Below are 15,018 nucleotides of genomic sequence, written 5' to 3' on the forward strand. Positions count from 1 at the left end.
GCTCATCCACCACTCACCGTGCACACCGAGCCCAGTTACCCCCAAGCTCCTTGTTTGCAGGCCCCCGATTTCCCAGTCTCCTCTTCCGACTGATTCCCTCCCCCCCCTCCTTCCTTAATCTTCCCCATCTCTCTCACCGCTCTCAGACCGCCCCCCCCATGTCTGAACGAGGCTCGTTCCGCGGCGGTCGTGGTGGTGGCCGTGGCGGTCGCCAGCAGCAGAAAACTGGCGGTGCTGCCGCCCAGCAAGAGAAGCCTAAGAAGGAGAATATCCTTGACTTGGGCAAGTACATGGACAAGGAGGTCCAAGTCAAGTTCAATGGTGGTCGTGAAGGTAAGGTCTTCGTATTCTTCTTAATTTTTCCTGCGACTATAGTGTTGTGTTGCCGGAAAGACGTCAATATAAGATTGTGTCACTGACCCTTGTCCACTAGTCACCGGTACCCTCAAGGGCTATGACCAGCTTATGAATCTCGTCTTGGATGATGTCAAGGAGACTATGCGCGGTAGGAATCATCTCCCACTTCTATTAAGTTAAAGCCACTCCGCTAATCATCCCCATCCAGACGATGCGGGTAACCAAACCACTCGCTCCCTGGGCCTGATCGTTGCCCGCGGCACACTCATCGTGCTCATTTCGCCCGCCGACGGCAGCGGGGAGATCGCCAACCCTTTCGTGCAACCCGAGGAGTAAAATGTGGTCTACACGCATAGTTCTCACCTCAGTTGCTGGCCGAGTAAGGCCATCCGTGCAGGCCCTCGCCATCATGCATGCAGAAGGCAATGTGAAGAGGGCGCCTGTACTCCTCTCTATCATTGGCATGCGGCATACTCCTAGGCATCAAGCGATATATCCAAGTATCCAAATTCAATCAAAAAAAAACCTTAATCTGATAGACCCTGACTGTCTAGCTAGAGGCAGCGGTCGATGCTCATTGGAGCTACGAAGGGAATGAATGCAACGTGATGGGTTTTTTCTTTTTGTCCTGTCTTTTCTATCATCTGGTCTTACCTTTTCGTGGGCGTGACGGATGTTGTCCACAGGATGACATTGTTCAATCTGCTGGAATGGGAGCAACCGCCTCATCCATACACTCCATACAAACAAAATATTGAAAAGATTAGGAAGAAACACCAAGATCGAAATCGTAACATTGCTCTAGGTATCATAAATGCAAACGCCAATAACGGGTGAAAATCGCGGATCCCTCCCTATACACATAGAAGCGCCTAAATCATCACTCAATTGAACCTCCCAAGGAAGTTCAATATTTCCTAGCTGATCCTTCCAGTCCTAAGCAGTAGGACCCACAACATCGCCAAACTCACTATCCTCCCCAGCAGTAATCACATCGCCACCAGGCACACCCGCCTCGGCCTTACTGCTCCCTTTCCACCGCCGCAAACCCTCCCCATCCTCCACCCAGGGCCCTGCCTTCTCCATACTATCGGTATACTGGACACCAACTCGCAGGTTCAACCCGGCACTCAACGCCCGCTCAATCCTTGCTTCCCGCGACTGCGAGACGAGCGTGCGGAATACCTGGACCAAGAAGCCGCCCAGGATATCCACACTCCAGTCCTCGGGCACGAGCTCGAGAACCTCGCGGACATCGAACCAGGCTCCGAACCGCGCAAGCAGGTCGCTCGTGCGTTCGATGCGCTCTGTCAGGTCCTGAATCTGCAGGAATTCGTCTAGCAGGTGCCGGAATAGCTTGACCTGCAGGTCGTGCGCGGCTAGCTCAGGCTGCGTACCGCCAGAAGAGGTGGCACTGCGCGGTCCGCCGAAGAGACAGTACCGGATGGCGGAGTCGTAGTCGCCTAGTCCGTGGGTGAGAAGGCGGAGGGCTGCACGGTGGTGGCCTTGTAGGCCATCAAGGATGATGCTCTCGGAGACGAGGTCATCCTGGTACGGCTCGATGCGGGCGAGCACGTTGGGGATGGAGTAGGTGATACCAGAGGGAAGGGCGGTAGAGGAAAACTGTGTGCCCGAGGTGCCGCTGAGGAGCTGCAGAAGGCGCAAGCGGGACTGCCACCAGGGCTCGGCGGGTGTGTTCTCGGTGATGAAATTGAGATAGGTGGGTTTAGGAGGTCGTAGAGCGCGATAGGTCGAGTAGGACTCGGCGAGAGAAGCCCGTGCGGCGGGAGAGGATTCGAGCACCGAAAGGACCTCATCAAGGTAGTATGCAATGAGGTCGTCGGCGTATTGTGTGTACTATTCGCAAGCATGATTAGTTGAGATACAGACGGGAAGACTTAAAATATAAGAAGACTTACGTTTTTGGCAAAGACCAGATGCTCCAGATATACCTGGACAGCATTGGGAGCACGCTCTTTGAGTAATGCTACCACATCGGCAGGCTCAAGCCTCACTCGACTGGAATTGTCCGCAAACACTTGAATACCAAGAGCAGGGTTCCGTTCAGCAAGCCAGGAGCCATACTCTTCCACCAACTGGGAATCTTTGATCTTCACCAAATACTTGCGCATCTGCGCCTCAACGCCGGCGCCAGTAACCTCCCCGCCGGCATCGGATTCTCCGTCAATAATCCTCCGCCATGTCTTGAGCACATTTCGGGACATCTTTCGGCTCTGGTATAGTCGGCTCAGAATATAAAGCCGCTTGTACTGCTCTAGAAGGGCAACGGCTCGCTCAAAGTTGCCCTTCCAATTATCGACTAGCTTGTTCAGTTCACTGCGCGTGGATGAAGCGCGTTGCTGCGTACTCAGATGTGCATCTTGCTCAAGAAGAAGATGGAGAAGTGCAGCATCCGTGCTATCCAAGACGTACGTCTCATCGGTGATACTGCCATAGCCTCTCTTTTGTTGCCACGAGAGGAGGAACCGCTTCACCATGTTCAGCACAGAGCTGTGCACTTCGGCTGCATTGCTTGTCTGCTCAACTTGTTTAAGGTATTTTGCCGTTGTGTCTGCCAAGCCAGACTGTATCCAGATACCCTGTGGTCCCTGTAATACCTCGCATCGAAGCAGTGGAATGAACAGTACGGCCAGTCGAGGGTCCAGATTACCAGACAAGAGAGCCCTCTCGGTATTCCTGATAGTAGGATCCGCACGGTGCTCCGCGTGCATGGACAGCAGATCTCCATATAGCAATAAGCTGGCTTTCTGTTTCACGTATCCCAGACCAAGGAATTCAGCCTCGGTTTTGGGCTCAATGTCTTGGATTGAAACCATCAACTCCATGACAGCATCCCTCTGCAGCGTGATGCGTCCCTTGTCATCTACCTGCTGAGCCTTCTGTAGAGTATTCTCTAGCTGAATAACCAAGGGATTTTTAAGGAGCCGCCAGATTTGTGAACCCGACCAAAGGACGAGACTGCTCTGCAGCTTGCCAAGCCCGCGGACGAATTTCGCTTCTTCGGCGTTGCGCTGACTTTCCCAGTCGCGTTCTGCTGACCCGGAATCTCCTTTCTTAGATCCCTCGGACTCGGTCAGCTCTTGCGACTCAAAGAGTTCCTTTTCTGTCTTTTGCTGCTCAATGGACTCCTGGGTTCGAGGGTCCACGGTGGCGACATGAGGCGATAGCAATGGTGTCTTGAGACGGACCATTTGCAGAAGCTTCCCAATCTCATTGTTATCAAGTTGACTGGGACTGAGCGTGTGCTTTAACCCGAATCGAGTAGTCTGCAACTCGCCGGGTGAAGACGGTATGTCTAGCCACTTCTTGTGTCGTTCTATTTCGGCAGGATCGTCATCCCACCTTTGGATTTCCAGTCGGGTTCGTTGCTCTCCATTCTCTCCATCTTCAATCAAGGCGAGAACATATTCCTCCTTTGAATCGTCATTGGGCTGCAGAGATTGATCGTCTTCGCCGGCATCAATGACAACCGACTTGGGATACCTGTGAAAGTTGATCGTGCCCCGAACAACTTCGCCGTCCATATCTACAAACATACCCACTCCCGGTTCCGTTTCCTCTGTTCCAGTTACAAGAAGGAATTCAGTTGGAGTCGGGGAGACCACGTGCGGCTGTAATTGTTTCTGGGCTGGCTTTGGAGGGGGTAGAGGAGGTAGTGGCTTGAGACTGTCAGAATCCGGCGCTTGCGCATCCCCCCTCGGGGCTTTCTGAGGCCTTTTTCTTAGACTCTTCTTCCCCTTCGTCTCGCTCTTCTGAGCTAGAGCGGCGGATACTCCCGGTAGATGTGAAAGGGTCCGGTGTCCCGGAAGGCGAGCGGCTATGCCCCCGCATCTGCGCATGCGGCTGCAGCATGCCCACAAAGGTATTCAAGCTGCTGCTTCTACCATGCACATGAGGATCCATTGGAGGCGAGCTCGGATACGATGAGGAAGGCGATCGCTTCAATGGAGTCTGTGGTGCCGGGGGGATATCCTCCACATGGCCGGATTCGAAGACCTCGCTCGAGGAGGAGATAGGAAATAACGGAATCTTCTGTTGGTGCTCTACCTCTAGCAGCGAGTACGAATGAGTATCAGCGGCGCAGGCAATGGTGCCCCTGCGCGCCGCCACCAAGCAACCGGGAAACTTGATCTGCTTGATGCGTCGAGCTCCCTCTCCAATCCGAATCAGCATGACGCTGTTCTGGACAGCAATCATCACAACAGGATCTTCCCCAGAGGCAGCGTCTTGGTTGAGATCCAAGCCACCGATCCAGCGGCAATGATTGACCTTAGTATTCCCAAACGCTGGGCTTAGCTCCGGTAGCAGGTAGAACGTGACCATGCCATTGCAAAGAATGCAAGCTTTATTCACCGACGGCAATACGACAATTTGTCGAACTCCTGGGGGGTCGCTGTGGGAGGGCTCGTTCTGGAATGGGATAGGCAGTCGAGATGCTAGGATAAAGGTAGGATCGGTCGAGTCGTCGTCGGAAGCTGCTGGGAGGCAGACGAAGTGCAAGACTTCCGCTGCAGAGGTACCAATATACAAGTTCCCATCTGTACAATTCCAGGTCAGCTTGATGGTCGCTGTATATGGGACCCGGGAGCAACCGCTGATAGCTTACCCCAGTACTCGACACAGGTGATGTAAACGTCCGAGCTATCGTCCGTCGCCAGCGGGACGTCGTCGAACAGTGAACGCAAGACATAAGGTTCTGATCCGGGAGGACCGATCCTCCGCCTCTTTCGAGGACCGACTCCATCATCTGAAGCCATGATGGCTAGCTTCCAAGTGATCTCCCCACCAGCATTGGAGAGAGATGGGGTGAAGGCGGTCAGCGTTGGCTCTGGGTCGAATGGGGCCAAAGCTTCAGGGGCCGCTAAATCAGGAACGGCGGGTGCCTCGGAATGACGGCTGGCAAGGGATCACTTCTACAGAGTACAGTACTCTGGCAGTTAATCAAGAGGTGATAAGACACGCCACATTCTCCCAGATAAGTCTCCGATCAGGGATTGCAAAAAATTCTTCCATAAATCACCACATTTTGATCTGTTTTCTTCTGATTTAATCCCATCTCTATACAACACGGAATAACAATCGGCCGCGCCGCGCCGCGTGTCCAGTTCCAGCTCTCCGCGCAAATCGCCCTCCCCTTTGGCGGATTGCGCTCTCGGTGTGGGGTGACTGTGCAGGACTCTTTGATTGAACGCTGGAAATGGATTCCTTCGCCATCACAGAGGGCCTTGCCGCCCAAGAGCGAGAAGATGACACCCCAGAAGTCTCCAGCAAGTTGTTCGAAGAGACTAACAAGTTCCAGCGCGCCATTGCAGCCTGGCGAGGTAAGTAAACGCAAACTGGCCCGATAAGAAAATCGGTGGGAACTTGAGAACTTATATGCTCCTATCCAGGAATTGACTTGGCCAGCACCATTGCCAAACTCGATACTGCCGCTTCGGACATTGTCTCACATCAACGGGACGCGCTCGTACAGAGAAAGGAACTGGCTCAAAAGACCAAGGACTTCAAGAAGCTGGAGGATGAAGCAAAACTGTCTGAGTACAAGGGATTGCTCAAGGCTTACCAATCGTTTATCGACCTTTTGACCAACCAAGGGAAGGCGTCATCATCCTCGTTCCTTCAACTTTACTCGTCCCTGTCCGAGGCACCAGACCCATACCCACTTCTCGAAGCCTCCGTCGACTCCCTCGTTCTGTCCGAAGAAACGGTTCCCAAACTCACATCGGAGCGAGATCAATTACAGCAGTCCGTCGATCGTCTCACGAAGCAGCAGGAGGAAACTGAGAAGCGCCTCCAAGAGGAGCGTGCTGCGAGACAGAAGCTTGAAGAGAACCAAGAATCAAGAGCGAAAGAGATCGAAGCATCCTGGGATGCGGTGCTGAAAGAAAAGACGAGCAACTGGGAGGCCAAGGAGAAAAGCTTGGAGGAGAAGGTTGAGAACCAGGAACGATTGATCAAAGAGCTCAAGGCTAGTTACGAGGTCTCTCAGCGACTGGGTGGTGGTCAGGATGAAGATACAGAAGATGCCCGTAGCGGTGCTACTGCTGCGGAACTCGAACTTGTCTCTGCCGACTTGGAGAAGACCAGCTTGAGATTGGCCGATATGGAGGCGCGGAATGAGCAGCTCCGATTAGAGCTAGCACAGGCCGTATCGCACTCAAACTCGGGCCAGCTTGCATCTGTTGAGGATGACCCTAGTTATCAACGGCTGCAGTCGGAGAACTCTGCATTGCTACGGAAGCTGGATGCTGCGCGTTATGATAAGGATTCTACACGACACGCCTGGGAGGCCAAGCTCCTCCAGGCGGAACGGAATGCCTCAAAGACCGCTACCGAGAGGGACGAGCTGCGCTCGCGCCTTAAAAAGGTTGCTGACTATGATGATATTCGCCGGGAGCTGGAGATGATCAAATCGATTGAGTTTGCCACTGGTGATGATGAGGATGCTGGTGAGGCAACCCCGACAACTGAACATGATACCACTGGCACGAATGGTGCTGCCAGCACACAGTCTAAAGATAAAAGCTCTTTGGAACAACTTCTGATGGCCCGAAACAAGAAGTTGACTGACGAGCTCGCCGTTCTACGGGTATCAACTCGCGAGCTCCAGGGGCAGCTGGAATCTCTTCGCAGTGAGCTTTCAACCACTAAGAAAGAACTTGATAAGTCGCGAGGTTTGTCTACTACGCTAGAGAACGATCTTCTTCGAGTACAAGAGGAGGCTGCCAACGCATTCCCATCATCGGCAATGTCTGTTGCAGGCACTTATACTTCGAGGTATCCACACTCTTCACGACGAAGTGGAGCGGTATCTCCTACTTCGTCAATAATCTCTGGCTTTGACCAGAGCACTGCTTCTGCCAATACCATGGAAGCCATTCGCGCCGGGGAAGCAGTGGGCGGCGGTTCCGGCCTTCTGCCCATGATCCAGGCCCAGCGCGACCGTTTCAAGAAGAAGAATGCTGAGCTTGAAGAGGAGCTCTCTAAGATGTATAGCACTGTCAAGTCTCTTCGACAGGAAGTTTCAACCCTCCAGAAGGACAACTTGAGTCTCTATGAGAAGACCCGCTACGTCTCCACATATAACCGTGGCCAAGGCGCATCTACGTCAGCTTCCTCGTTCGCAAATGCCCCCAGCTCGGCATCCATCTATGCATCTGGGGACGCGCCGGACCGCTACCAATCAGCATACGAAGCTCGCATTTCACCATTTGCTGCATTCCGAGGCCGTGAATCCGCTCGTGCTTACAAGCGCATGACCCTTCCAGAGCGGATCGTATTCTCTCTCACTCGCATAATCCTGGCGAACCGGACCAGCCGAAACCTGTTTGCGGCATACTGCTTCGCGCTGCACATTCTGCTTTTCGTCGTTTTGTATATGATGAGTACGACTGAGATTGAGAAGCACAGTGCCATGAGTGCTGTTGGCAATGCCGCTGCCGCCGCCTATGGCAGCAGTGGTGGTAGTAGTAGTAGTAGTAGTGGTGGTGGTGGTCAGCTACACGGGGATGACTGGCAGCAAGAGGGTTTCAATCAGGCCAGCTAAAATGTCCCCGTTGAGTCTGTCTGGTGATGGAGTAAGATTGGTGATGTGACCATCACCTGTCTCTCCCCACCATTGTTGAGATGAAGAATATTCGTTATGCTTGAACAGCGAGGGTCTCGGCGTTATCGTCTTGTCTTATTTCTAATTTAGGCTGTTGAGCCTTTTTTTTTTTCTCCTGACTACTCATCAATCCTGGCGTTTCTTGGGTGAACGGGCCTCTCCTCTGGCAGTGATGACCCACGACAGATACTCGCTGCATGCTTTGTTGTTTCATGGAATCCTAGTCAGCCACTGTACAGTCAATCAGGACCTCGGAAATGAAACATTCTATTCTTGTCGTTCGAATGAGTAGTCTAGCAGTCTGTGGCTAGTAAAGTTCATGACCGATGGTGAAGCAAGATGGTGAAGCAAGCGGGGTCTGGCGGATGACTTATGACTGTAGTGGTGATTGTGGCAAGACCGTTGACCTGTGCATGCATCACACTTCTGTAATTTAGAAGGTACCTAGAATAGAATAGAAAAGAGGAGAATCCCTGCAGGGTTTTGAAGCTAGTACCGTGAGAATCAGGCTAACTTGATTTCTGGCTTCGTCTGACAGGTCTTGTGTTCCATCTCACCATCCTATATTGATAACGCGGAAGCACACTCGAAGTTTTAATACTCCAGTTCCCAAAAGACCAGCATTATCTCGTTTAGCCTTGTCCTACTCGGTTTCTTTTTTTGGGTGTGCTTTTGTCCAAGTCTCTAATGTCTCCCAAAGTACGTGTGTACCCTGTAACCTAGGACCAGATTGGAGGCACTGCTCCACCTTTTCATAGATTTCTTGCCAAAATTCAATCTTTCTCATGACAAATTCCAAGAATTCTATGTGATTGAGTACAAAGTAGGCTTGACTTTCAAAGTGGCGTGATGGTGACCTCTTTCCTCGTCTTTCCTCCAGTTAGAATCAACCATGGATGGGGTCTGTACCCATCTATGCCATGCGATTCTAGGCCCGGAGGGTAATTTACCTGAAATTGAGGAATATGACTGGAATAGCCAGCAGATGTAAAGAAGTCAGAGCCGTAAATCGAGTATGGAAGTACTTGGGTTGATGTTCCAAAATAGCGACAGGGTAGCAGTGCAAGGATGAGCTTGGGTTAGCGTCAAACGAGAACAACAAGAAGATAGAGCATCAACATGACTCGCTCAATTAATAATTGCATATTGTTCGTTTAACCCAGCTATATTTGTTCAATTGCGAATCTAGTACAATTTGTACAATTTGTTAACATGTCCGTTTGTCTCCGCGACTATCTATATCTACTGGCTATTCATGTCTTCACCGATCAGGTAAACCAACGTGGCATCGATTCCGAGTGGGCCACTCTAAAATGAGCTATAATTATAGTGCCGGCCGAGTAATAATCAGATGGGTCGGACCAAAGATAGTAGTGCCAACGACACCGTGCTTCGTACTGGTACGCGCCCGTGGGCTTGTAAACGAAAGCCACATTGCGGAGGAAGTACATAGTAGGCCGCCTCTTTTCTTTCAACCAGCCCCCGCCCAACCACGTACCCGCAGATGGCTGGGTGCTTGTGTAGATTCATTACCTGCCTGAAGAATATCATTTTTCTCGCGACGAAGATTGCTTCAGCTGTGTCCAATAAGACTAACATTAGCAACCAAGCCGAACCCCTCCCAAACGCCCGCCCGGGTGTCGATAGTGGACGGCACCCTTGATCCTTCATGATTGCAGACTAACCCAAACGGAGCAATCACACTGCATGTCCAACCGCCCATCACATACATGGTGAGCCTCTCCCAGGGAGGCTCGATTTATTCTTAGTGCCCGACCGGAGAATTTCCCTGGTACGTACCCCTCATTCCCCCGCCCCTCTCATTGCATTATTATTAGCCTCTACGGAGCATTGGCAACCTGGAAAGCCTCCTTTGCCTTGCCGCCCATTCAAAGTCTGGTGTTTTGCTTAGCGCGATGTACTCTCGGTGTGGCCAAAGTTGTTTGAGCCCATCGACGAATGGTGTCGCGCAGAGGCTGGGAAGGAAAGCCCTCGGCGCCTCCCTGGGCCAATGACTGATCGTAGACCTCCTCCTGATCCCTGCTAGTACTTGAAGCCTGCATTTTGATCCCTTTTGTTTTTTATAGACCCAGGCCCATTTGTTTCGAGTAAGACGGGTGTTACTATCTTTGTGATTTGCTGGTCAAAGCGATCATTATTACAATCAAAACCGACTCTATATGTACCCTGGCTTGCCGGATTCATCATATTTTCTGTCAATCCCTCTTCCTCTCTCCAGTTGTCGTTTCTTTTCTTTCTTATTCCTACATTCGTACTCGTTGTATTTTCCCCGACTACCAGCCTGGTGCTGCAATAGGGCTTTCTTTGTTTAATTTCTACCTCTTCAAACCTCTTCGAGATCACCACCCTTCTATCTCCACTCCATTGGGCCTCCTATCTCGGTATACACAAGACGCCTAATTATGCGTCTCACACCCATTCTCCTCTCGCTGGTGACAGTGTCACTGGCTGCCCCTGCGAACTATTTCGATGATGCCTATGACTTCTCGGATGAGCTCTCGGACTATTATTCCAAAGTCAGCCAGTATATCAACCGTGTGAAGAAGAGCACGTCTCCGTCGGCATCATGTGATACATCCAAGATCTCATTGCCCTCATTCGCCTCTGGTCTTCCGGCTCCCAATGGAACGAAGCCAATGTATGTGGCACTTGGACGGGGAACACAGGTGTGCTTTAAGAATTGCCCTGCTAGAAATGGAGATCCATATCACTGACTGTTCTTCCTAGAACTATACATGTGCCGACTCTACGTCTGCGTCTACTCCTTTTGCTATCGGTGCAGTCGCCAACCTGTACAATGCGACATGCTTGGCTGCCAACTACCCTGATCTCCTGGAGTCACTTCCCAACATTGCCTACAAGATTTCCCTGCCTACTACCGAGTATGCAACCTTTCCGCCCGCCAATCTCGAGCTGATTGGGCACCATTTCTTCACTAGCACCATTCCCGAGTTCAACTTGGACACCACAGAAGCCAAACAGTTCGGCGTTGCTTTGACCAAGAAGGAGAGCTCACTCAATGCCCCCTCAACTGCTGTAAAGGGCGAGTATGGTGCAGTGGCTTGGCTGTACCTGTCAACCATTGAGGGCACTGTTGGCAACTACAAGGGTGTCTACCGAGTGAACACGGCTTCGGGCTCTCCACCCGACACTTGCGAGAAGATGCCATCTTCATTTGAGATCCAGTATTCTGCAGTCTATTATTTCTATGGAAGTTAGATGGGAGGGACGTGTTTTTCTGTACATATGGGACAAGGTGGGCGGATAGCGTCGTTATAATATGGAAGATTTATTTGTATGTATTTACCGTCTCAAAGGGTTACCCCTTGGTGACTGTGGCGTTAATGAAGGAGTATACGGAGTAAATATTTTTTGGTTCCCAATTTCCAATCCACCGCTCCTCAAGCCTAGCTGCCACAGTTCCAACACTTTTCATCTGATGGCTGCAGGGCTATCCATACCACGTGATCTCGCTTTTGCAGAGCGCAAACAGCCAAGTCACGTGGGCCCAGTGGTCTCTTCTATGCTAACGCAAAATGGACTAGCGTAGTTCTGATTTTCTGAAAGATCCAGCAGGCGCAAAAAAATCTCGACCGATCAACGAGCAGCACCGGCTTTGACCCGCACGCGATCGAACCTTCACGGTCAATTTTTCACCAGCTGCTTGACTCAGTAAATCCAATTACTGTGTCCTTTTTGCTCAATTTCGATCGACTCTTCCTCTTGAGCTCGGTCTTCCATCAAATTTCATCTCGCACTCGGTAGCTCGACTCCAACCTCTTTCGACTCCCTTTTCTCTCGGAATTTTCCCTCACAACTCCAAATAATGGCTTTCACTCCTCGTGGCCGTGGTGGTCCTCCCCGCGGTGGTCGTGGCGGCGCTCCTCGTGGAGGTGCTGGTGGTCGTGGTTAGTGCTCAAGCTCATTTGAAGTCACAGTCATGTCTGCATAGGGTGGGCAATCAGAGATGAGACCTTGCGTTTCACGCTTGTTTCGTTTGCCTGCCAACTATCGTGTCTGTTTCTAGTGCTAGTTTGTCCAGTTCGCTGACCGGAATTTTTCTCATTCTAAAGGTGGCTTCGGTGGTGGCTTCGGTGGTGGCCGTGGCCGTGGTGGAGGTGGTCGAGGTGGTCCTCCTGGCCGTGGAGGCCGTGGTGGTCCCCGTGGAGGACGCGGTGCTCCTCGCGGCGGCCGTGGTGGTGCTGCTGGTGCCCGTGGTGGTGCTAAGGTCATCATTGTGAGTATTTCAAAATGCGGATTTTGAGAGGTTCCGGAAGATTTTCAATGGCTGACCCCGAACTTTCTTCTCCCTCAAACAGGAGAACCACCGTCACGCTGGTGTCTTCGTTGCCCGTGGTGGTAAGGAGGATCTGCTCGTCACCAAGAACCTGACCCCCGGTGAGGCTGTTTACGGCGAGAAGCGCGTCTCTGTCGAGTCCCCCGCTGGTGATGATGGTGTTGTCACCAAGACTGAGTACCGTGTGTGGAACCCCTTCCGTTCCAAGCTGGCTGCCGGTATCCTGGGTGGTCTTGACAACATCTACATGAAGCCTGGTTCCAAGGTCCTCTACATTGGTGCTGCCAGCGGTACCTCCGTCTCTCACGTTGCCGATATTGTTGGCCCCACTGGTAACGTCTACGCTGTTGAGTTCTCCCACCGTTCTGGCCGTGACCTGATTGGCATGGCTACTCACCGCACCAACGTTATCCCCATTGTTGAGGATGCCCGTCACCCTCTCCGCTACCGCATGCTCGTTCCCATGGTTGATGTCATCTTCGCCGACGTTGCGCAGCCTGACCAGGCCCGTATTGTCGGCCTGAACGCTCACATGTTCCTGAAGGAGGGTGGGGGTGTCCTGATCTCCATTAAGGCCAGCTGTATCGACTCCACAGCTGCTGCTGAGGTTGTGTTCACTCGTGAGGTCCAGAAGATGCGTGAGGAGAAGATCAAGCCCAAGGAGCAGCTGACTCTGGAGCCCTTCGAGCGTGATCACTGCATCGTTGGTGGTATCTATGCTCGTTCTACATAAAAGGTGTTTCTAATCTTCTTGCTTTGTCATGTCTTCTTTCATTTTCCCTTTCTATGGTTACATGTCACTTCCTCTCAGGCGTCTTGTGTTCCGCGATGTATCCAATGTTTCTCTTTTTCATTGTGACTTGATTGTCTCTGCCATGTACGATTGCTGCGTCACAAAATAGGTCTCAATTTCTGGGAAAATCCACGCACTGAAATGATTTTCTTCTTGCGTAAATACGTAGATGAAATGCCCCAGATTGAGGGTATCAGGTATGGGTTTGGCCTGAGCCCGTCCTGGATGCTAGGGTTCTCGCAAAGTTCTTTTCATCGCCATGGACCTTTGCTGCTCGTAGATATGTATAGTCATCATACTCTTCATATTTGCTCTGTTACTAGCCTATGCTTCCTCGATCAGGTCTCTAGACTTTGTGCTTATATAGCGAGCAGAGAGTCGCTCATTCATCCTGGCATATAAGCCATGAGATCAAATTCTATCTAGTTGATATATTACTTATCTCTGATATGCGGCCTTACTTTCCATAGTCACATGGCTCACTGTGGGTGTTCTCATCGATCTCGGACTTGCCCCGCGATGCTCAACGACCGTCCGCTCGGTCCGGGTATCGGATTTCTCACCGAGACGCAAAGACCGACTTCTCTGCCCAGCTAAATGATTCGGAATTGTTGCGTGGGGGAACACGCAATGGACTAATATCAACTAGGAAAAGCTGCTCATTGGTGGGGTGAACATCTTGAGTTTGGGTCCTTGGACGGCGCGTGGGGGAAGAAAGCGCTCCGCTCCAGCCCCGCGGGGTTATTAATGCTGGCGACTATATAAGGTTGACAGTTTGGACAGATCGAGTGCCACTCTCAACTCACATCATTTACACTGCATTGGTCCCATTGTTTGGTTGCATCTTTACTTCTATTGATACCCCGGACCGCTCCCAGACCCATCGCTTCGCATCTAACATGTCGATTCTCATCACTGGCGCAGGAGGCTACGTTGGCCAAGAACTGGCCGCTGGTCTCCTTGCGACTACTCCAGCTTCGACCACCGTGACTATCACCGATGTCGTCGAGCCAACAGTCCCCGAGTCAGCGACACAGTATGCCAACCGTTTGACTTGTGTCCGCGCCGACCTAACCTCCACGAAGGAAGTTGACGAATTGATCAATGCCTCCCAACCCTACGAGACCGTTTATATCTTGCATGGAATCATGTCCAGTGGTTCCGAGGCGAATTTTGAGCTGGGAATCAAAGTCAATCTCGACTCGACACGATACATTCTCGACCGACTACGTGTAACCATGCCGGGCGTCAAGGTGGTCTTCACCTCTTCATTGGCAGTCTATGGCCTAGCACCTCCAGGATTCATCATTGACGAGACCAATTTCCCACCCGTACCTTCGTCCTCGTATGGATCACAAAAGCTCATCATCGAGACTCTGGTGACGGACTACTCTCGCCGCGGATTCCTGGACGGCCGCAGTGTGCGACTCCCCACCGTGACCGTTCGAGCTGGAAAGCCCACACAGGCTGCCAGCAGCTTCGCTAGCGATATCATTCGGGAGCCTTTCCACGGGAAGAAGGCAATCTTGCCTGTGAGCAAGGAGACCGAGATGTGGATCTGCTCCCCACACACGATTATCAAGAACCTGATCCACGCGCGTACCGTGCCCAAGGAGGCATTTGGCGAGTCGCGATCAGTCAACCTGCCTGGACTGAAGGTTAGTGTGCAGGAAATGCTGGATGCACTGGAGGAAATTGGTGGTAAGGAGCGACGGGCGCTTGTTGAGGAGAAGTATGATGCTGCTACGGACAAGATTGTGCAAACGTGGACTCCTCAATTCTCCACTGATCGCGCATTCAAGCTGGGTTTCCATGCAGATATTTCTATGAAGGAGAATATTCAGCAGTTTGCTAGTAAATTTGTATGATAGAGACCGGGCGGAGCAGAGCAGGGCGACTTCTGAGCCAATCAATATAGCGCAA

At 51.7% G+C, this 15,018-nt stretch overlaps 6 protein-coding genes across 6 annotated transcripts; 5 read left to right on the plus strand and 1 right to left on the minus strand.

Annotated features, from left to right (window-relative positions):
- Positions 1 to 158: 158 nt before the first annotated feature.
- N7458_006978 (U6 snRNA-associated Sm-like protein LSm7) lies at positions 159 to 693 on the plus strand (the record flags this gene model as incomplete). Its single annotated transcript, XM_056910360.1, has 3 exons — positions 159 to 333; positions 434 to 505; positions 566 to 693. The coding sequence occupies 3 exons, from the start codon at positions 159 to 161 to the stop codon at positions 691 to 693; spliced, it is 375 nt and encodes a 124-aa protein (XP_056766064.1).
- A 600-nt stretch (positions 694 to 1,293) lies between these two features.
- On the minus strand, positions 1,294 to 5,135 carry N7458_006979 (uncharacterized protein; the record flags this gene model as incomplete). The annotated part of the gene is made up of 4 exons (XM_056910361.1): positions 1,294 to 2,214; positions 2,277 to 4,044; positions 4,106 to 4,916; positions 4,985 to 5,135. 4 exons carry the CDS (start codon positions 5,133 to 5,135, stop codon positions 1,294 to 1,296), a joined length of 3,651 nt encoding a protein of 1,216 aa, XP_056766065.1.
- Positions 5,136 to 5,575: 440 nt separating this feature from the next.
- On the plus strand, positions 5,576 to 7,924 carry N7458_006980 (CCAAT displacement transcription factor COY1; the record flags this gene model as incomplete). The annotated part of the gene is made up of 2 exons (XM_056910362.1): positions 5,576 to 5,699; positions 5,769 to 7,924. 2 exons carry the CDS (start codon positions 5,576 to 5,578, stop codon positions 7,922 to 7,924), a joined length of 2,280 nt encoding a protein of 759 aa, XP_056766066.1.
- Positions 7,925 to 10,407: 2,483 nt separating this feature from the next.
- Positions 10,408 to 11,224, plus strand: N7458_006981 (uncharacterized protein; the record flags this gene model as incomplete). Its single annotated transcript, XM_056910363.1, has 2 exons — positions 10,408 to 10,671; positions 10,733 to 11,224. 2 exons carry the CDS (start codon positions 10,408 to 10,410, stop codon positions 11,222 to 11,224), a joined length of 756 nt encoding a protein of 251 aa, XP_056766067.1.
- A 607-nt stretch (positions 11,225 to 11,831) lies between these two features.
- N7458_006982 (rRNA 2'-O-methyltransferase fibrillarin family protein) lies at positions 11,832 to 13,035 on the plus strand (the record flags this gene model as incomplete). Its single annotated transcript, XM_056910364.1, has 3 exons — positions 11,832 to 11,913; positions 12,079 to 12,242; positions 12,325 to 13,035. 3 exons carry the CDS (start codon positions 11,832 to 11,834, stop codon positions 13,033 to 13,035), a joined length of 957 nt encoding a protein of 318 aa, XP_056766068.1.
- Positions 13,036 to 13,994: 959 nt separating this feature from the next.
- Positions 13,995 to 14,963, plus strand: N7458_006983 (SDR family oxidoreductase; the record flags this gene model as incomplete). The annotated part of the gene is made up of 1 exon (XM_056910365.1): positions 13,995 to 14,963. The coding sequence occupies one exon, from the start codon at positions 13,995 to 13,997 to the stop codon at positions 14,961 to 14,963; it is 969 nt and encodes a 322-aa protein (XP_056766069.1).
- Positions 14,964 to 15,018: the final 55 nt, after the last annotated feature.

This window comes from Penicillium daleae (assembly GCF_028827525.1).
Source record: "Penicillium daleae strain IBT 16125 chromosome Unknown utg000006l_segment0_segment0, whole genome shotgun sequence".
NCBI classification, from domain to species: domain Eukaryota; kingdom Fungi; phylum Ascomycota; class Eurotiomycetes; order Eurotiales; family Aspergillaceae; genus Penicillium; species Penicillium daleae.